The 22613-nt window shown below is 41.6% G+C and overlaps 1 protein-coding gene across 2 annotated transcripts in view; it reads right to left on the reverse strand.

The window, feature by feature from the left end:
- Positions 1-493: 493 nt before the first annotated feature.
- Positions 494-22613, reverse strand: part of PARVA (parvin alpha) — a 182177-nt gene continuing 160057 nt past the window's right edge. Inside the window, exon 13 of one of the 2 annotated variants that reach the window (XM_022555643.3) lies at positions 494-3852. In XM_022555643.3, coding sequence (XP_022411351.1) covers positions 3776-3852 — 77 coding nt within the window. In that variant the 3' untranslated portion in view covers positions 494-3775. The remainder of the gene's footprint in view (positions 3853-22613) is intronic. The other variant, XM_022555644.3, reaches the window with a different exon arrangement.

Raw genomic sequence — 22613 nt, forward strand, 5'->3', positions numbered from 1 at the left:
AATGGGAGTGTTTCCTTAATTTCTCTTTCTATCGTTATTATTGTATAGGAATGCAAGAGATTTCTGTGCATTAATTTTGTATCCTGTTACTTTACCAAATTCATTAATTAGCTCTAGTAGTTTCCTGGTGGCATCTTTAGGATTTTCTATGTGTAGTATCATGTCATCTGCAAACATCAGATTATTTTTGATCAGCCCCTACTTAGGCAGGGCAAAACCGCTTGACCTACTGACTCCATCTAGTCTCATTTTCCAGTGGAAAAATAAATTAGTGATAATATAGGGGGAGTGGATTATGTATACATTTGCTCTAGCACTGGAGTATGGATGATTCATATTTGAACCACAATGTATACATGTCTGAGAGTCAAGTTATTGGAAAATTACAGCCCCAGAATACTGTTGATGCAAATAAGCTTCAGTATACTCTGTAGGGTTAACCAAGCAACCCACAACAAAATAAACTGATAATGATAAAGCTAAGCTAACTGTAATTCATACTTAAAAAGTACTGAAAGCGGCAATTGCAAATAGCAACCAACTCAAGACAACATTGATGATATCCTGAGAAAGAGTCCTCCTCTCACATTTTGGAAATGTCAGTTCTGTGCCTGCACATGTGAAATTGGACCTTCTCATAGAGTTGACAGGCACTGTACAGGCATCAGGCTTATAGCAGGATACTGTGGGGTACTCAGTAACCTTTAGCACTTTCTTAGTCAATTACAAATTAGTAGCCCTAGTAATATGTATAAATGAAAGCTTAATCAAACTGTACATCATTTGCCATAATAATCCAAAGGAGGCCTTTAAAAAAATAAATTCAGTTTAGGGCACAGAAGAATGTTTCTGGTAATGCCCTCCCTACTCCCCCATCCCAGTAGGTACCAGTCTTGATTTTTGAAATCACTGTCTAGGCAACATTACCTCCTTCTGGTAGGGATTTCGTTTTCTAGCTCATGCAGACCAGAGGTGTGCATTTGTATTTATAAAGTACTCATATTCTCATTTTAAACTGTAAGAAGTTTTAATATTCAGTGCAGAATAATCTCCAAGATAGAACATTAAGTGAAAAAAGCAATGTGTATGATACTATGTATAATATGCTATTTATGTTTAAAGAATGATTTTATATGTATGTTGACAAATAATTATATGCTTTATATTGTTGGGGTATCTCTGGAAGTGAATATAAGAAACAGAACAAAATAGTTGCTTCTGGGGACAGGTACTGGCTGCTGGGGGAGGGGAGGGAGAGGAAGTAGGTTTTTCACTAGATACCCATTCACACTTTTTAAATTTTGTACCATTTATACATCAACTATTAAAAAATCAATGAATTTAAATTTAGAAAAGAGGAAAAGGGGGAAAAAAGGACCCAGTGAGCCTACAGAGACTTGATTCTTGCCTCAGCTTTTCTTTTTTCTTTTAAAAGAGATGAGGGTTAAGTTTGGTTTACTTGTTTCCTGATGCCTTTTACCCCCCTTCAAAAACATAGTCATGTATTACGCAGAAGGTTCCAGAATCTAAACAAAACCTCTAAATGAGATGGCAGCGTTATAAAACCAGGCCCAAGCCCTGGGATTCTGGACTGTGGCGAAGACCTCAGTCTCAAAACACAATTTTCTGATAAACTAGACCTGCTATTAAAAAAGCTTCCGAGTGTTCTGATGTGTCTTCATACAGTATATTTGTAAAATATAAAAAAAGAATGCTCTTAAGGCCACTTGTCCACTGTCCACTTGCAGCTTGAATATAAGAACACAAAAAAAGGAGACAAAATTCATACAGCAAAGCACATTTAAATGAATGCATTATTTATTTCATCCTGCTTTAGTATTGCTCAAGGAGACAAAGCAATTATTTATGTTGATTTGCTATCAGGAATTTAAAAGAGAGCAAACAAATATCACAGTATTTCGTGTTTCCTAATGACAAATGAAATATTTCACTAATTATGTAAAAAGAATTGTATACTTTTACACAAATTGACCCAGAGAGTACATTTTCTTTCTATCCTTAATGCTCATTATGCTAATACTTCTTTCTTAGAGCAAAATCTCCCCAGAAATAGGTAGTATATTGAAATTGTATGGGTTCTGAGTGGCTGCAGCTAGACCATAGAGTAAGAAGTGATGAAAAGCTGGAAGGAATGTTTTGGACATGATGGGAGGCCTCCCTCTGGGTGGTGTAGACAGAGATCACAGTGAATTCCTCAAACTAGGGATGGGCTTTGGGCAATTGGGCCTAAAGTAGTGACAAAGCAGGCATAGACTTCTGGCGGTGGGGATACAGACTGGTGTCCCCTGAGCATACTTAGGAAAATTCTATAATGAAGATATAATATCAGTACAAGTTATTAATTATCCCAAGGGCTTGGTCAACTTATGAGTACAAGTGTTAAGTACCCCAAGCTGCAACCTTCGGTCTAAGGGGGTCCCATGCATACTAAGTGTATGAGTATTTGCCCCACGCTTCTTGTCCTCCTAGTCACCCCCACTTCAGCCCCTTTCCTATCCCTCCAGGCCCCGCAGGCTGGGACAACTAGAGCTCTGTATTCCAAACTTGGGTTCACGTAGAGGGGATCCATGTAACCGCAAGCCTGCGGGTAACCCATGCAAGGAAACCACTCAGCTTGAGTCTAAATAACTTACATTTTTCCTCGCCTGAATTAGCCAGTAACTGCATGTGGGCAGACTTAGCCAGAAATGGTCTAAATGATCAATTAGAGGGCAAAAAGGAGTTCCTTTCTTTAAGCTCAAGGGTCCCTGTTGAAGAGCCCTATTTCCCAAGCCCTGCTCGCATGGGCCCGTGCCCAGCTCTCTGTGGTGCCTGGGTATATTGTACATTTGCCTAACGATAGTGAATTGAGGACTCATTTTGTAGGAAAATATAGGGCACTTCCATTACATGCAATCAAGCAAGAAGGCTGCAAAATGTGCCATTCCATTAATTTTAAACAGAATCCACCCCAAATGTCACCCTGAAACCAGAGTAAGGGGTTATTACAAATCTGAAGGAATTAAGAGTAATTTTCATTTGCGAAGGAGTTGAGGGACATGACTCCTGCCACACACACACTATTAATTGGGTGAAATTTGATTTGCCAATTTCAGTGTGAATCACTGAGCCCTGACCTAGCCTGCCTGGTGGTGAGATCAGGGGGCTCCTGTCTTCTTGGAGGGCACAGGTGCACACGTACACACACACACACACACAAGAATAGAATGTGCAGAGACTGTAATGCAATGGGCTGGTTATTAACACATATGTTCTTCAAAGAAGAAAAACAAATGGCAGCTTCTGGCAAGTCATGTAACCTCTCTGAGCCTCAGTTTCCGTATCTGTAAAAGGGGCTGATAATATCTGCTTCAATGGGAGTCATGAGTATTCGTGAGTCTGAGTAGCTCAGAGCACTTAGTGTGGTGCCCAGCCCATAGGTTACACTCATTAGATGGTAACTATTATCTTTATTTTCATCTTCTGAGGGTGGGTGGGCTCTTGTGCCTGAGTTGGTGTGCCTAGGTTGGTTCCAAATCACACTGAGGGAAATCTGGACCTGGCACCAGGATGGCAACAACCTTCACAAGCCATTGCAGGGTCAGCTTTAGAGCCTGGGAGGTGTGGGTCAGCCCCCTGAGTTACTGATCATTTCCTTCCTAATCTCAGTTTCCACTATCTCTGGGAATAGAGCAGGCGGACTTGGGAGAGAGCACAGAGCAAGAGACAGGAATAAGCAGGTTAAGGCGGTTCAGGGGACGGTCCAGTCTGCCCCTCACTCCACATTCCGGTACTTGGTGAAGAGGTTGTACAACACTCGCAGTGTGGATTTCAGGTCACAGTTGACGATGTCTGCATAGAAAACAAAAAAGCACACATTGCTTCAGTGGTGCCACATGGCCCCAAACTGGCATCGGGTGTCCTCTTCCTTCTGCCACCCACCACGTGCCCAGCATGGTCCTGGGGAGGGTGTCTCCCCTCTCCCATAGGACACCATTCTGTGCTCCTGAAGAGCTAGCTCCCTGTCCTGCTGGGAGAGAAGAGCATCCCCATGAGACAACCAGGGGCAGGTGGGTGTTGGAAGGATGGGCAGTGTGTGCAGCGAGAATTCAGAGCAGGGGGCAGCGAGGGGCAGAGGTGCTGGGGCATGGGCGTCTCATCTCTCACTGAAAGAAAGCAGGCCCCAGAGCATGTAGTTTTCGCCCTGGAAACAGAATCCCAGGCGAGAGGACCCCGACCCGACTCTGTGCCCTGGGTCTCACCTGTCTCTCGGGGCCCCTCTCCCTCTGCCTTCACCCTGCCCCACAGAGCCAGCCGTGAGGGGGGGCAAGGAGGGGAGGGCCTGCAGCTACACTGGGGGACGAAGTGGTGAGTTAGGAGGACTAAGCTGCCTCTCCCTTAAGACGGGAGGGAGGGCCCCTAAAGGGCAGAGAAGCCCACCCGGCAGGGAGTACTCAGTAGATTATGTGTCATCCGAAAGATTAAGGACAGAGCAAGGTGGACGGGTTTGAGGCTGGCAGCTGGATTATATTTTCAGGAGAGTTCCACCGTGGGTCCTGAGCTTTTATACAACCATTTCCTCCCGCCTCACTTCCCCTGACCCCTCCCTGTCTTCCTTCTCTTTACTGGTCACCTCCTCTGGCTGCCCCTCTAACCCTCTGTGGACTCCTCTGCCTTCTCCTGCCCCCCAAGGCCCCACCCTGCACTTGCCCCTCTGCACTCGCACCCCTGTGGAAGCGCCTTCCCTGAGGACCTGGCATAGTGAAAACATAAAGAAAGGAACTCTGCCTACTACTTAGGGGTGCAGACTGAGGTAACAGAAGGAAAAGGAAAAGTTTAAAAAAAAAAAAAGAAGGAAAAAGGCAAAAGCCTGATGACTATACAAGTCAGGAGAGTTGAGGTTGAAGATTATGTCCAAAAAGGGCAAGCGGAGGGAAGACTGGGGAGCTGGGATTGCTGTATCCCTTGAGCTGGGTGCTGGTTATATGGTGGCACGTTGGATAATATTTCACTAAAGTTATTTGAAAAAAACCCTAACTGTGCCGAAGGTCTGATGAAGTAAATGATGTAAGAGAAAATAATAGAAAATAATAAATGCTCTGGGTTTCAAAGATGGGAGGCTGAGTCACTGGGAGGGAAGGGATTGGGGGACAATGTCAGGGCTCCAGCAGCGGCATGGTCAACAGGAACAGGGATCGTCCAGGACCAGCAGAGCGGGAGGCCGGTGGCTCTGGCAGGCTGGGCTGTGGTTCCAGGTCTTAGCCTTGGGACTCTTGCAGTTGTAGCTGTCACAGTCAGGTGTGCCCAGGCCCCAGGCCCCACAAAGATCAACACCTACTGGGCCATAAGCCAAGGGCCCAGGGCTGGGGAATCTCCTCAGGGCTCCCCAAACCCCTGGGCCCCATCCTGCCTGCCCCCTCCCAGGCCTTATCCCAGTTGTAGACCAACCCTACTCCACCCCTGCTGGGCTCAGACTCTGCTCCAAGCTCTCTTGCCGAATGACCAGGGGCTCAGGGACCACCCGTGAGGCCTGGAGCTCAGCTTCCTTTCTGCTCCCATGTTGGTTCATGCACATATGTGAGCCTCCAGCTTGGACCCTGCCCAGTGGCTGAGCCCTGCTCCCTTGCCTTGCTCATGCTGAATCACCCTCTGTCAGGTAGGGTCCTATGCCCTCTGGGCTGATTCCTGTCCTCCGCTGACTGCTTGGTGATGAGTGTTCCTGAAATTCCACCCAAGTCAAAGATTAGGAAGTTACCCTAAGAAGGAACTGCTAGAAAGGCAGACAGGGACAAAGGTGAGCTCACTAAGGGAGTGAGCGTGAAGGGGAAGGTAGGCTGACATTGGGGCCACTGCAGCAGGCTCCTAACTGGGCTCCTCAAAGCCTCTTGCCCTCTCCAGTCCATTCTACCCACTGCAGCTAGACTGTTTGGCTTCTGGGTATGGTTGTGCAGGATGCACACTGCACAACTCCAGGGCACATCTTCATATTTCCAAGGTATCATTACCACAGACTACAATATAACTCTGGCCCCAGGGATTGTGCAGGTCACAACTTGTATGCCCACACAGCTATTTCACATAAGATAAAGTCCAGAATCCTAATCCATGGTTTTACAAGGCAAAAGCTGACTCCGGCCCACCCTTCCAGTCTCACTTCATGCCATGTTCCCCCTCATTCACTCTGCACTGGTCACAGGGGCTTCCTTTCACAACGTCCCAGTAGGCTGTGCTCCTCCATCATCTTGGCCTCTGCACATGCTGTTGCAACATCTAGATTGTTCTTCCCAAGTAGCTGCCTCCTGATCCTCTTGCAGACCTCAGCTCAAAGCACTGCCTCCTGAGTGAAGCCTTCACACCTGGCCTTGGTGAGGGCACCCTGTCTTATGTTCTCACAACCCCCGCACTCTTCCTTCATAGCACTCACTCCAGTTCTCAAGCAGTGGTTTGTGTGCTTATCTAATGAAATCTGCCTCTGCTCGGAGCGTGACCAACGTGACTGCAGACAGTTGATCTTGCTTTGCTCCAGTGCCTGGCCCAGTACCTGGCATGCACAGACCTCAAAAGATATTAATAAATAAATGCATGAATGATTTCCCAATGTCCTGGAGGCCAAGAAAGAAAATTCCAGAAAGAGGGGATGACCAATAGAGCCACATGCTCCCAAGAGGGTGAAGAGGGTAAGGGCTGGAAAGAGTTCCCAGGGGACATGGTCCTGCTGGTGGCTTGGGAGAGTGCAAGGCCATGTGCAGGTGGTGGCAAGGTGTGAACAGCAGAATGGGCAGATGAGAGGTGGAGGCAATGGGCATGGGTGCAAAGGATGAACTTGGGAGCCTGAGAAAGGAGAGCTATGGATGGAGGTGGGAGGATTTGTTGTTCCCCTTTTTTTTTTTTTTTTTTTGCGCTACGCGGGCCTCTCACTGTTGTAGCCTCTCCTGTTGTGGAGTAGAGGCTCCTGACGCGCAGGCTCAGCGGCCATGGCTCATGGGCCCAGCCGCTCCGCGGCATGTGGGATCTTCCCGGACCGGGGCATGAACCCGTGTCCCCTGCATCGGCAGGCAGACTCTCAACCACTGCGCCACCAGGGAAGCCCTGTTGTTCCCTTTTAAAGACAGGGGAGTTCTATGATTGCTAGAGAAAGAAAATGTCCAATATGGGAGAATGTTTCAAAATGACCATTTAATTTACTCCAATTTATTTCTTTTTCCTTTTATTGCTGATTTACACTATAGTTGATTTACAGTGTTATATTAGTTTCAGGTATACAACACAGTGATTCAATATTTTTGTAGATTTTAATCCATTTAAAGTTATTATAAAACAATGGCTATATTTTCCTATGCTGTACAGTATATCCTTGCTTATTTATTTTAGGCATAGTAGTTTGTTAATCCCCTACCACTATCTTCCCCCTCCCTCATTCCCTTTCCCCCCTGGTAATCACTAGTTTGTTCTCATATCTGTGAGTCTCCGTTTTGTTATATTAATTTGTTTTATTTTTAAGATTCCACATATAAGTGAAATCATATAGTATTTGTCTTTCTCTGGCTTATTTCACTAAGCATAGTATTCTCTAGGTCCATCCACATTGCTGCAAATGGCACTATTTCATTCTTTTTTATGGCTGAGTAGTATTCCATATTATATATATACCACATCTTCTTGATCCATTCATCTGTTGATGAGCACTTGGGTTGCTTCCATGTCTTGGCTATTGTAAATAGTGCTGCTGTGAACATCAGGGTGCATGTATCTTTTTGAATTAGTTTTCATCTTTTCCAGATATATACCCAGCAGTGGAATTGCTGGATCATATGGTAGTTCTATTTTTAATTTTGGAGGAAGCTCCATACTGTTTCCATAGTGGTTGCAACAGTTTACATTCCCACCAACAGTGTAGAAGGGTTCTCTTTTATCCACACCCTCTCCAGCATTTATTATTTGCAGAGTTTTTGATGGTAGCCATTCTGACAGGTGTGACATGATATCTCATTATCGTTTTGATTTGCATTTCTCTGATGATTAGCCATGTTGAGCATCTTTTCATGTGCCTGTTGGTCATCTGTACATGTTCTTCGGAAAAATGTCTATTCAGGTTTTCTGCCCTTTTTTTTAAAATGAAAACTTCTTTCTTTATTTTTGGCTGTGTTGGGTCTTTGTTTTTGTGCGAGGGATTTCTCTAGTTGCGGTGAGCGGGGGCCACTCTTCATCACGGTGCACGGGCCTCTCACTGTCGCGGCCTCTCCCGTTGCAGAGCACAAGCTTCAGATGCACATCTGCCCATTTTTTAATCAGGTTGTTTGACTTTTTGATATTGAGTTGTATAAGCTATTTATATATTTTGGAAACTAACCACTTACTGGTAATATCATTTGCAAATATTTTCTTCCATTCAGTAGGTTGTCTTTTCATTTTGTCAATATTTCTTTTGCTGTGCAAGTTTTTAAGTTTAATTAGGTCCCATTTATTTATTTTTGCTTTTATTTCTTTTGTGTTAGGAGAGAGATCCCCCAAAATATTGCTACAACTTATGGCAAAGAGTGTTCTGCCTATGTTGTCCTCTAGGAGTTTTATGGTTTCAGGTCTTAAATTTAGGTCTTCAATTCATTTTGAGTTTTTGTATATGATATGAACAAGTGTTCTAATTTTATTCTTTTACATGTAGCTGTCCAGTTTTCCTTGTACCACTTATTGAATAGACTTTTTCCCATCATATATTCTTGCCTCCTTTGTTTTACATTAATTGACCACAAGTGTGTGGGTTTATTTCTGGGCTCACTATTCTATTCCATTGATCTATGTGTCTGTTTTTGTGCAAGCACCATGCTATTTTGATTACTGTAGCTTTGTAGTATAGTCTAAAGTCAGGGCGAGTGATTCCTCCAGCTTTGTTCTTTTTTCTTGAGATTGCTTTTGCAATTTGGGGTGTTTTGTGGTTACATATACGTTTTAGGATTTGTTCTAGTTTTGTGAAAAACGTCATGGGTATTTTGGTAGGGATTGTGTTAAATCTGTAGATTGCTTTGGGTAGTATGGACATTTTAACAATATTAATTCTTCCAATCCATGAACATGGGATATCTTTCCATTTCTCTGTATTGTCTTCAATTTCCTTCATAAGTGTTTTATGGTTTTCAGATTATAGGACTTTCACCTCCTTAGTTAAGTTTATTCCTAGGTATTCTTATATCCTGCAACTTTACTGAATTCACTTATTAGTTCTAATCATTTTTTGGTGGAGACTTTAGAGTTTTCAATACATAGTATCATGTCATCTACAAATAGTGACAGTTTTACTTCTTCCCATCTGGTTGGATGCCTTTTATTTCTATTTCTTTTCCGATTGTTACGGCTAGGACTTCTAAACTATGTTAACCAGAAGTGAGGAGAATGGGCATCCTTGTCGTGTTCCTGGTTCTAGAGAAAAAGCTTTTAACTTTTCATTGTTGAGTATGGTGTTAGCTGTGAGTTTGTCATAAATTGCCTTTATTATATTGAGATATGTTCGTTCTATAACAACTTGATGAGAATTTTTGTCATGAATGGATGTTGAATTTTGTCAAATGCCTTTTCTGTGTCTATTGAGATAATCGTGTGATTTTTATCCTTCTTTTTGTTAATGTGATGTATCATATTGATTTGGGGATATTGAACCATCCTTGCATTCCTGGAATAAATCACACTTGATTCTGGGATTTTTATATTGTTGAATTTGGTTTGGTAATATTTTGTTGAGAATTTTTGTTTATATTTATCTTAGATATTGGCCTGCGATTTTCTTTCTGTTTTTTTTTTTGTAGTGTCTTTGCCTGATTTTGGTATCAAGGTAATGATGGCCTTGTAGAAGTGAATTTACAAATGTTCTCTCCTCTTCAATTTTTTTAATAGTTGAGAAGGATGATATTCGTTCTTCTTTATATGTTTGGTAGAATTTCCCTGTGAATCTTTCTGGACTTTTGTTTTCTGGGAGTTTTTTTCTTTTTGTTTGTTTGTTTGGTTTTCTTAAAATTACAAATTCAATTCACTACTAGTGATCACTCTGTTCAGACAGTTTCTTCCTGATTCAGTCTTGGAAGGTTGTATGTTTCTAGAAATTTGACCATTTCTTCTAGGTTGTCCAAGTTTTTGGCATATAACTGTTCATAGTATTCTCTTATGATTTTTTTGTATCTCTGTGATATTGGTTGTTATTTCTCTTCTTTCATTTCTTATTTTGTTTTTTGGGATCCTCTCTCTTTTTTTTTCCCTTGGTGAGCTTGGGTAAAAATCTGTCAATTTTGTTTATCTTTTCAAAAAACGCCAGCTTTTGGTTTCATTGATATTTGGGTTTTGTTTTGTTTTTTTGGTCTCTATTTTATTTATTTACTCTCTGATCTTTATTATTTCCTTCCTTCTGCTAACTTTGGGCTTTGTTTGTTCTTCTTTCTCTAATTCCATTAGATGGTCAGTTAGATTGTTTATTAGAGATTTTTTTCTTATTTCTTTAAATAGTCCTGTATTGCTATAAGGTTCCCTCTTAGAACTGCTTTTCCTGCATCCCACAGATTTTGGAAAGTTGTGTTTCCATTTTTGTTTGTCTCAAGGTATTTTCTGCTTTCTTTTTTGATTTTTTCATTGACCCACCGTTTTTCTAAAGTAGAACATTGTTTAGTCTCCATGTGTTTGTGCTTTTCCCATTTTTCTTCCTGTAACGGATTTCTAGTTTCATACCATTGTGTTTGGGAAAATGCTTGATATAATTTCTATCCTCTTAAATTTGTTGAGACTTGTTTTGTGGCCTAGCATGTGCTCTATCCTGGAGAACATTCCACGTGCACTTGAAAAAAACGTGTATTCTGCTATTTCTGGGTGGAATGTAGATATCTATTAGGTCCAACTAATCTAATATATCATTTAAGACCACTGTTTCCTTACTGATTTTCTTCTGGTTATCTGTTCATTGATGTAAGTGGGTATTAAAGTCCCCAAGTGGGACTTCCCTGGTGGCACAGTGGCTAAGAATCTGCCTGCCAATGCAGGGGACACAGGCTTGAGCCCTGGTCTGGGAAGATCCCACATGCCGTGCCACAACTACTGAAGCCTGTGTGCCTGGAGCCCGTGCTCCACAACAAGAGAAGCCACTGCAATGAGGAGCCCACGCACTGCAACGAAGAGTAGCCACCACTTGCTGCAACTAGAGAAAGCCCGTGTGCAGCAACAAAGACCCAACACAGCCAAAAAATAAATTTAAAAAAGTCCCCTACTATTATTGTATTACTGTCAATTTCTCCTGTTATGTCAATGTTTGCTTTATATATTTAAGTGCATATATGTTAACAAGTGTTACATCTTCTTCTTGTATTGATCCCTTTATCATTATTATTATTATTATTTTGCAGTACGTGGGCCTCTCACTGCTGTGGCCTCTGCTGTTGCGGAGCACAGGCTCCGGACGCACAGGCTCAGGGGCCATGGCTCACGGGCCCAGCTGCTCCGCGGCATGTGGGATCTTCCCAGACTGGGGCACAAACCCGTGTCCCCTGCATCGGCAGGCGGACTCTCAACCATTGCGCCACCAGGGAAGCCCCCCTTTATCATTATTTAATGCCCTTGTCTTTTGCTATAGACTTTGTTTTAAAGTCTATTTTGTCTTATATGAGTATTGTTACTCCTGCTTTGGTCATTCCATTTGCATGAAATATTCTTCCTTCCCCTTACTTTCAGTCTGTGTGTATCTTCAGTTCTGAAGTGAGTCTCTTGTAAGCAGCATTTAGATGGGGATTTTTTTTTTTATCCAATCAGCCACCCTGTGTCTTCTTTTCTTTTAGAATGTATCTATCTATTTATTTATTTATATTGAAGTATAGTTGATTTACAATGTGTTAATTTCTGCTGTACAGAAAAGTGACTCAGATATATATATCTATATATATACACATACATACATATATATATTATTTTCCATTATGGTTTATCATAGGATACTGAATATACAGTAGGACCTTGTTGTTTATCCATTGCATATATAATAGCTTATCTCTGCTAACCCAAACCTCCCATTCCATCCCTCCCCCAACCCCCTCCCCCTTGGCAAGCACAAGTCTGTTCTCTATGTCTGTGAGTCTGTTTATGTTTTGTAGATAGGTTCATTTGTGTCATATTTTAGATTCCACGTATAAGTGATATCATATGGTATTTGTCTTTCTCTTTCTGACTTACTTCACTTAGTATGATAATCTCAAGTTGTATCCATGTTGCTGCAAATGGCATTATTTTGTTCTTTTTTTATGGCTGAATAGTATTCCATTATACATATGTACAAAGCAAAAATAAACAAATGGGACCTAATCAAACTTACAAGCTTTTACACAGCAAAGGGAACTATAAAAAAAAAAGAATCTTGTTAATCTTGTATCCTGCTACATTGCTGAATTCATTTATCAGCTCTAGTAGTTTTTTTGTGGAGTCTTTAGGGTTTTCTCTATACAGAATCATGACATCTGCATATAATGACAATTTTACCTTTTCCCTTCCAATCTGGATACCTTTTCTTTCTTTTTCTCATCTGATTGCTGTGGCTGGCTAGGACTTTGCTGGTTTTGGTATCAGGATGATCGTGGCTTCGTAGAATGTCTTTAGGAGTGTTCCCTCCTCTTCAAGTTCTTGGAAGAGTTTGAGAAGGATCGGTAAAAGTTCTTGTTTGTATGTTTGGTAGAATTCACCTGTGAAGCCATCTGGTCCTGGACTTTTGTTTGTAGGGAGTTTTAAAATTACAGATTCTACTTCATCTCTAGTGATCGGTCTGTTCAAATTATCTGTTTCTTCTTGATTCAATTTTGGTGGGCTGTATGTTTCTAGAAACTTGTCCATTTCTTCTAGATTGTTGAATTTGTTGGCATATAATTGTTCATAGTATTCTCTTATGGTTTTCTGTGGTATGGGTTGTTGTGTCTCCTTTTTCATTTCTTATTTTGTTTATTTTGGTTCTCTCTCTTTTCTTCTTGGTGAGCCTGGCTAGAGGTTTGTCAATCTTGTTTACCCTTTCAAAGAACCAGCTCTTGGTTTTATTGATTTTTTTCCTATTGTTTTTTAAAATTTAATTTTTATTGGAGTATAGTTGATTTGCAATGTTGTGTTGGTTTCTGCTGTACAGCAAAGTGAATCAGTTATACATATATATATCCACTCTTTTTAAAATTCTTTTCCCATGTAGGTCATTACAGAGTATTGAGAAGAATTCCCTATGCTATACAGTAGGTCTTTTAGTAATCTACTTTATATATAGTAGTGTGTATATGTCAATTCCAATCTCCCAGTTTATCCCTCCCCTCCTTTTCCCCCCTGGTAACCATAACTTTGTTTTCTACATCTGTGACTCTATTTCTGTGTTGTAAATAGGTTCATTTGTAACATTTTTAAAGATTCCACATATAAGCGATATATGATATTTGTTTTTCTCTGTCTGACTTACTTCACTCAGTATGACAATCTCTAGGTCCATCCATGTTGCTGCAAATGACATTCTTTCATTCTTTTTTATGGCTGAGTAATATTCCATTGTGATATATATACATACATACATACACACACACCACATCTTCTTTATCCATTCCTCTGTCGATGGACATTTAGGTTGCTTCCACGTCCTGGCTATTGTAAATTGTGCTGCAATGAACATAGGGGTGCATGTATCTTTTTGAATTATGGTTTTATCTGGGTATATGTCCAGGAGTGGGATTGCAGGATCATATGGTAGTTCTATTTTTAGTTTTTTAAGGAACCTCCATACTGTTCTCCATAATAGTTGTACCAATTACATTCCCACCAACAGTGTAGGAGGGTTCCCTTTTCTTTACATCCTCTCTAGCATTTACTATTTGTAGATTTTTTTGATGATGGTCATTCTGACCACTGTGAGGTGATACCTCTTTGTAGTTTTGATTGGCATTTCTCTAATATAATTAGTGATGTTGAGCATCTTTTCATGTGCTTTTTGCCCATCTGTATGTCTTCTTTGGAGAAACGTCTATTTAGATCTTCATGTTTTGATTGGGTTTTTTGGTTTTATTGGATATTGAGCTGCTTGAGCTGTTTGTATATTTTGGAGATTAATCCCTTGTCAGTTGCTTCCTTTGCAAATATTTTCTCCCATTCTGTGGGTTGTCTTTTCGTGTTTATGGTTTCCTTTGCTGTGCAAAACCTTTTAAGTTTAATTAGGTCCCATTTGTTTATCTTTGTTTTAATTTTCATTACTCTACCAGGTGGATCAAAAAAAATCCTGCTGTGATTTATGTCAGAGAATGTCTGTTGTTTTTTTAATCTCTATTTTATTTATTTCCTCTCTGATCTTTATTATTTCCTTCTGCTGACTTTAGGTTTTGTTTGTTCTTTTTCTAATTCTTTTAAGTGTAGGTTAGGTTGTTTACTTGATTTTTCTTGTTTTCTGAGAAAGGCGTGTGTCGCTATGAACTTTCCTCTGAGAACTGCTCTTGCTGCACCCCAAAGATTTTGTATGGTGTGTTTTCACTGGCATTTGTCTCAAGGTATTTTTAAATTTCCTTTTTGATTTCATCGTTGATCCAGTTGTTTTTTAGTAGTACGTTGTTTAATCTCCATGTAATCATTTTTTTCTCGTTTCTTTTTCTGTGGTTGATTTCTAGTTTCATGCTGGTGTAGTCAGAAAAGATGTTTGAGATAATTTCTGTACTCTTAAATTTGTTGAGGCTTGTTTTGTACCCTAGTGTGTGGTCAATCCTAGAGAATGTTCCATGTGCACTTGAAAAGAATGTGTATTCTGATTTTTTGGATGTAATGTCCTGAAAATATCAATTATGTATAACTGTTCTACTGTATCATTTAAGATCTCTGTTACCTTATTAATTTTCTGTCTAGAAGAGCTGTCCATTGATGTGAGTGGGGTGTTAAAGTCTCCTACTATTATTATATTACTGTCATTTTCTCTCTTTATGTCTGTTAGTATTTGTTTTATGTATTTGGGTGCTCCTATATTAGGTGCCTGTATGTTGACAAGTGTACAGTCCTCTTCCTGTGTTGATCCTTTTATCATTATACAGTGTCCTTTATCTTTATGGCCTATGTTTTAAAGTCTATTTTGTCTGATATGAGAATTGTAACCTCTGTTTTTTCATTCCCGTTTGCTTGAAATATCTTTTTCCATCCCCTCACTTTCAATCTATGTATATCCTTTGCCCTAAAGTGGGTCTCTTGTAGGCAGCATATTGTAAGGTCTTTTTTAAAAAAATCCACTCTGCTGCTCTGTGTGTTTTGATTGGAGCATTGTGTCCATTGACATTTAAGGTAATTATTGATAGATATCTATTTATTGCCATTTTAACACTTTTTCCCACTGATTTTATATTTCTTCTTTGTCCCTTTCTTTTTGTGGTTTGATGATTTTCTTTTGTATTATACTTATGTTCTCATTTTTTGTTTTTTTTGTGTGAATCTATTGTATGTTTTTGATTTGTGGTTAGCCTGTTTTTCAAGTATGTTAACCCCATCCTGTATCTACTCACCTTAGACTGGTAGTCATATAGGCTCAAACACATTCTAGGAAATGAAAAAAAAAAGCCACATGTTCTTCCTCCCCCACATTTCATGATTTTGATGTCCTCTTTTACATCTTCATGTTCATCCTTTTGCTGTTCATTGTGGTTATCATCACTTTCACAGAAATTTTTTGATTTTTAAAAAAATCTGTGTACTCGCTTATTTAGGTGATTTGTTTTCCAATTGTGATTTTCTCTTTCCTATATATTCTTACTTCTTTTCTATTTATAGGAGACCTTTCAATATTTCCTTTAGGATAGGCTTAGTATTGCTGTATTCTTTTAGTTTTTGCTTTTCTGAGAAATTCTTTATCTCTCCTTCTATTCTAAATGATAATTTTGCTGAGTAGAGTATCCTAGGTTGCAGATTTTTCCCTTTCTGGACTTTGAATATATTTTTTCCACTCCCTTCTAGCCTGCAACGTTTCTGTAGAGAAGTCAGCTGATAACCTTATGTTCACTTGTAATGAACTCTGTGTTTTTCTTGCTGCCTTTAGAACCCTCTCTTTAACTTTTGCCATTTTTATTATAATATGTTTCAGTGTAGGTCTGTTTGGGTTTACCTTGTTTGGGACCTTCTGTGCTTCCTGTACCTGGATATGTTTCCTTCTTTAGGTTTGGGAAGTTTTCAGCCATAATATCCTCAAATACACTTTCAGTTCCCTTTTCTCTTTCTTCCCCTTCTACAATCCCTATTATGCATAGATTGGCATACTTTATATTATCCCATAGGTCTCTTATATTGCTTTCATTTTTTTAAAATTGGTGTTTGTCTGCTGTCCTGTGTGATTTTCATTATTCTGTCTTCCAGGTCACTTATTTGTTCTTCTGCATTATTTATTCTGCTATTCATTGCCTTTAGTCCAGTTTTTGTCTCGGCAAATGAGGTTTCTGATTTTTCTTGGTTTCTCTTTACAGTTTCTAGTTCCTTTCTGCAGTACTTTGCATTTCTGTTGATAGCCTTTCCTAATTCCTTCAGTATTTTCTTTATCTCCTTTTCGAAATTGGTGTCTATTAGGCTGAAGGGATCTGTTTCATTGTTCTTTCAGGGGAATTCTCTTGGTCTTTTAACTGGGAGTGGTTTCTCTGCTTCTTCATTTTACTTATACTTCTCTTATTCTGTGAGTTTAGGAGAAACAATTATCCATTGAGGTCTTGGAGGGCTGTTTATATGTGGAAGTGCCCCTGTGTAGCTTGTGTGGCTTTAGTATTTTTGGTGCAAGGGCTGTTTTTAGTATGGATGCCTGTCACCTCTTTCCTCAGTATGTGCTGGCTGTTATCCCCTTAATAGGGAGTGTGTAGATGCAGCAGCTGGTGCCCAGTCATGGGGTTCTCAGCAGCGGTGGTGGCTCATGCATGTCCCCAGAGCATGTGATGGGAATGGAAGCAGTTCACAACCACTCCTGAAATGGGGCAGCGGCAGTGGCAGCTTGTGACTGCTCCTGGGGCTCCTGTAGGCAGTGTCCTGCCACCTGAGAGCACATGCAGGGAAAAAGAGTGTAATGAGTGTAATGGTGGGTCCCGCCCCTTCCCTTGCATGCCACCCACACGATGGCTCCTTGTCTCTAAGGTGGCCCAGGCTTCCTCTGCATACACCCTCAGGTGTGGTTGCACCAGACTCCAGCCCCTTCAGGCTGTTTCCATGCAGCCCATCCCAATCCTCTCCCCAGGTCTGATCTCCAAAGCCCAAGCTTCTGCACCCAGCCCGCACTTGCCCTGGCAGATGCACTGGGGAGAGGAGAGCAGTGGCACTGACCATCTGTGCAGGTTCTCTCTGCATTCTTTCTGCTGCAGACTGGTTCTTGTGTTCTCTTCCAAGGCTCTGAAGCTCTGTCCTGGCTGATGTCCCTACTGGTGAGGGGACTTCCCAGGGTGCAAGAAGCTTTCCTCTTTCAGAGCTCCCTCCCAGGGGTGCAGGTCCCATTCGGATTCCTTTCTCACTTTCTTTTTTCTTTTGTTCTACCCGGTTACGTGGAGTTTTCTTGCCCTTTCAGAGGTCAGAGGTCTTCTGCCAGCATTTGGTAGATATTCTGTGAGAATCATTCCACATGTAGATGTACTTTTGATGTATTTGTGGCAAGAGGTGAGCTTCACATCCTGCTACTCCACCATCTTGATTGCTCCTTTCTGCTCTGTCTTGTCTTTTCTTTTCTTTCATTCTTTCTTTCTTTCTTTCTCTCTCTCTCTCTCCCCCCCACCCCCTCCTTCCTTTATGGCTGTGTTGGGTCTTCGTTGCTGCGTGTGGGCTTTCTCTAGCTGTGGCGAGCGGGGTCTACCCTTTGTTGGGGTGCACAGGCTTCTCACTGCAGTGGCTTCTCTTGTTTTGGAGTACGGGCTCTAGGCGTGTGGGCTTCAGTAGTTGTAGCACATGGGCTGAGTAGTTGTGGCTTGCGGGCTCTAGAGCACAGGCTCAGTAGTTGTGGTGCATGGGCTTTGTCGCTCCATGGCATGTGGGATCTTCCCGGACCAGGGCTCGAACCCGTGTCCCCTGCATTGGCAGGCGGATTCTTAACCACTGCACCACCAGGGAAGCCCTGCCCTATGTCTTGATTGGAGCATTTAGTCTATTGACATTTAAAGTGATTACTGATAGGTATGTACTTACTGCCATTTTGTTACTTGTTTTCTGGCTGTTTCTGTAGTTCTTCTCTGTTCTTTTCTTCTTTTAGTTTCTTCCCTTTTGGTTTGATGATTTTCTTTAGTGGTATGCTTGTGTTCCTTTCTCTCTAGCTTTTGTGTATCTAATGTAGGTTTTTGATTTGTGGTTACTATGGGGCTCATATATGTTGACCTATATGTGTAACTGACAGTCAAAGTTCAAACACATTCTAAAAGATCTACATTTTTTTACTCCCCTCCCCAACATTTTGTGTTTTTGATGTCCTATTTTACATCTTCATGTGTATTCCTTCATTGTTTGTTGCAGTTAAAATTGATTTTACAATTTTTTTTGTCTTTTAATCTTCATGTTAGCTTATTTAATTGGTTGATCCTCATCCTTTACTATATATTTGCTTTACTAGTGGGATTTTTTCCTTTCCTATATATACTTCTTGTATTAGCCTTCTATTTTCCACTTAGAGAAGACTCTTTAACATTTGTTTTAGGGTCATATTAGTATTGATGAACTCTTTAGTTTTGCTTGCCTGAGAAATTCTGTATCTCTCCTTCAATTCTAAATGATAATTTTGCTGGGTAGAGTATCCTGGGTTGCAGGTTTTTCCCCTTCAGCAGTTTAAATATAGCATACCACTCCCTTTTGGCCTGCAAAGTTTCTGCAGAAAAATCAGCTGATAGCCTTATGGGTGTTCCCTGATATATATTACTCTGTTTTCTTTCTTGCTGCCTTTGGAATTCTCTCTTTAACTTTTGCCATTTTAATTACAATATGTCTTGGTGTGGGTCTGTTTGGGTTCATCTTGTTTGGGACCCTCTGTGCTTCCTGTACCTGGATATCTGTTTTCTTCTTCAGGTTCAGGAATTTTTCAGCCATAATTTCATCATCAAATACATTTTGGACACTTTTCTCCCTCTTCTCCATCTGGGACCCCCCATAATCTGATTTTTTTTTTTCGTGCTTGATGTCCCAGAGGTCCCTTAAAGTGTTCTTATTTTTTAAAATTTCTTTTTATTCTTGCTGTTATGACTGGGTGATTTCCATTATTCTATCTTGCAGATCACTTATACGTTCTTCTGTATTACCTAGTCTGCTGTTAATTCCTTCTAGCATGTTTTTCATTTCATTTATTGTATTCTTCAGTTCTGACGGGTACTTTTTTATATTTTCTAGTTCTTTATTAAAATTCTCACCGTATTAATCTATTTTTTTCAGTAATCCAGTTAGCATTCTTATTACTAATGCTTTGAACTCTTTATCTGATAAATTATTTATTTTCATTTCATTGGTTGTTTTTCAGGGGTTTTCTTTTGTTCTTTCAATTGAAACAAATTCCTCTATCTTCTCCTTTTGCTTAACTTTCTCTGTCTCTATGAGATTAGGTGAAACAGTTACCTACTCTGGTCTTGAATGGGTGTCCTTGTATGGGAGTGACCCTATACAGTCTGCATGTGCCCAGTGGCTTTGGTGGGAGACCTGGATCTGACATGAGCATGAGTCCCATCTTCCCCCATGCTGTTCTGGCAGGTATCACATTGGTAGGAGGTGGGGCTGGAGATGAAGGGGCTAGATCCAGAGCTAGGTGTGAGCTGGGCCTTCTGCTCTGCTCAGTAGCTGATATCACCTTACTTGGAGCAAGTTTGGGTCCCAAGTTGCTGAAGCAGAAGCCCTGAGGGTAGGGTCTGAACTGGCTCTGTTCCCCCTAAGTGTGTGCTCTCCCCCTCCCATCACTGGCACCCTCATCTCAGAGCAGAGAAGTGCTGGATTGGGCACTCAGTGTGGGTCTGTGTGTGGGCCATGGCAGTCCCAGCCCTAGCTGGGGTCTCAGACTGCTTCTAATGCGCTGCCTCCATAAGCACCAGTAATGGGTTCTCCTGCCCCTTTCAGATGCTGTTCTATGTCTGAGCCAGCTCCATCCCTCACAACTGAGCACTCCCCTTGGCCACAGCAGCCCTTGCCTTAGTGTGGAGCAGCATCATGGAGCAAGTGGGGCTGGAGTGTGTACTCCGCTCAGGCTGGGGCAGTTGTGGGAAACCGGTCAGAGGCCCAAGCAGTTTCAATCTGCTTCCTCCGCTTGTTTTGGGAGCTAGCAAGTGTGTGTGTGCTCTTCATGAGGAGTCTAGGTTTCTTACAGCCCTCCTATTAGTCCCACTGATTGTCAAACCTAAGGGAACTCGTCTATCTGGTGTTAGACCTCAGGGCTGGCGTGCCCAATATGTGGCTCAAACTGCTCCCTCCCCAGGGAGATCTCTGTCCATGTAATCCCCCTCCTCTTCTGAGTCCCCTCCCAGGGGCACAGGTCCCTGATTACTTCTCTTCCCTTCCTACCCGATTCTGTGTGGATCTTTCTTACAGTGTTGGTTGTACAAGAGTCTTTCTGCCAATCTCCAGTTAATTTTCAGTGAAAATTACTCCACGTGTAGATTTATTTTTGGCGTTCATGGGGGGAGGTGAGCTCTGAATCCTTCTACTCTGCCATCTTGATATGTCTCCTCTGTTTTAATTTTAACGCCCACTGAAGTTTGAAGTCCATCTTCACTACAATGGGTTAAAGGCGTTACGTCATTTAATGTCTCAGTATCAGTTTTCTCACTGGTAAAACTGGGTTTTATGAAAAACACCTGGAACATATGAAGGGCTCCCTAAATGGTAGTTTCCTTCCCACTTTCCCATCTTTGCCTAGTAGCAGAGCTGTTATGTATAGCTGTTAAGTCTACGCACTGCACAACTCCAGGGGGGTACCATTCACAAAGATTAAGCCCTGCTCCTTGGCAAATCTGAGTTGCTTCTTCCTACAGGTGATCACCATGAGGTGGGCCTGGTGAAGTGGGGGGTGGGGACTACAGTCAGAGACACTGCTTATTGTCTGTTCTTTTCAAGAAAACCAACAGCCACACAGGTAGTTCCGGGTAGGCCAGTGGGTAGGCCATCTCAGCTAGGAGAAGAGCTTTGGGTTCCTGGGAATGATCTGTGACTCCCTGCAATATACAGCCTCTTTAAAACCCTGGGCTAATAAATTACGTGATTAGCAAGTTAGCACTGCTCTGATCATTTCTCTGTGCTGGCCCGGAGTCCCTATCTGGGAGCAGGCAGTCAGGATGGTAGGGCACCTGGATAGACAGCCAGAGCAGAGGCTGTCTGGCTGTCTGGGGCCAAGGAAGAGACAAATCAGACCCAAGACCACTCTGAGGAGAAAATGGCCTCTGGTCAAGGGGAAAGGGCTCTAGGTTTGCTCCTCTCACTCAGTGGCATTAGTGACAATTCCCATCCATCAGAGGACCATCCGAAATGAGTTTGTGGTTCTTTAAAAGATGCAGAAGTCTAGGAGGGAGAGGAACTCTGCTAATGCAGAAACCCAGGCTTTACACAAGGGGACATGGCCCTGTGTGGCCATGCCCTCCATGGACCCCTTTGGGCTACCCCAGCCTGTCTCATTCCAGTCTGAGGCCCCTCCCCCTCTGAAGTCTCTCCACCCCCATCTTTGAGTTCCCTGACCAAGGTGGGAAGAAACCTGGTGGCTCAGTGCCACCAGCTGGTGGGGGCTGGAATAAGTTGGGTGGCCACAGGCTGCCTACTCAGGGTAAGCCCAGCCCCCAAGATGTCCATCATGTTCCAGCCTCCATCCCACCTCCAATGGATGTAGCTCATCCTCAGTCTCGGTCTCACTCTCGCTCTCCTGTTTACTCCCTATTCCCCACTGAGACAGAATCCATCCTTTGGTATTGGTCATTTTCGTGGTGGCCTGCTACCCTATCTGGTGATTTTGCCATATTCTTTACATATTAAAAGTTTTTCATATGACAAGCATCCAGAAAAGTACATTCAACATATATATGTTCAGTTTTAAATGCTTTTAAGGGAACCCTCACGTAACCACCACCCATGTCTCAGGTACGAACATTGTCAGTACCCTAGAAGCACCCCCTTCCTCTCTGCATTCAGGTCACAACCCTCTCTCACCCTTCAAAGATGACCAAAATCCTCACTTTTATCGTGATCACCTCCTTGCTCTTCTTCATAGCTCCACCAGCAACATATGCACCTTTAAACAGCAGACTGTACTTTTATCTATTTTTACAGTTTATATAAATACTCATACTATGCATATTATTTTGTGATTTTTTTTACTCAAAATTATGTTTATAGGATTCATCCTTTAAACAGTTTCATTGAGGTATAATTTATTGTTTTATTGAGGTATAATTATTCTAGTATATTCTGTCATTTTTCAAGAATGCTTCTCAATCTGTTATCTACTTCTGGTAAATATTCAGTGCCTTGAAATGCCTGTTTTTGATCATTTTGTCCAGTTTTACACTTGCTTTTTTTGCAGAGGATAATCACTGACCTCTTCATGCTACAGTAACTAGAAGTCTCTCACGTGATTTCTCAGTTCATTCTTTCTTATTGTTGCCATTGTGTAATAATCCATGGTATGAATATACTCCAAT

This window comes from Delphinapterus leucas, chromosome 7 (assembly GCF_059928025.1).
Source record: "Delphinapterus leucas isolate spDelLeu-1000000601 "Yukka" chromosome 7, BTC_Dleu_Yukka2, whole genome shotgun sequence".
NCBI lineage: Eukaryota > Metazoa > Chordata > Mammalia > Artiodactyla > Monodontidae > Delphinapterus > Delphinapterus leucas.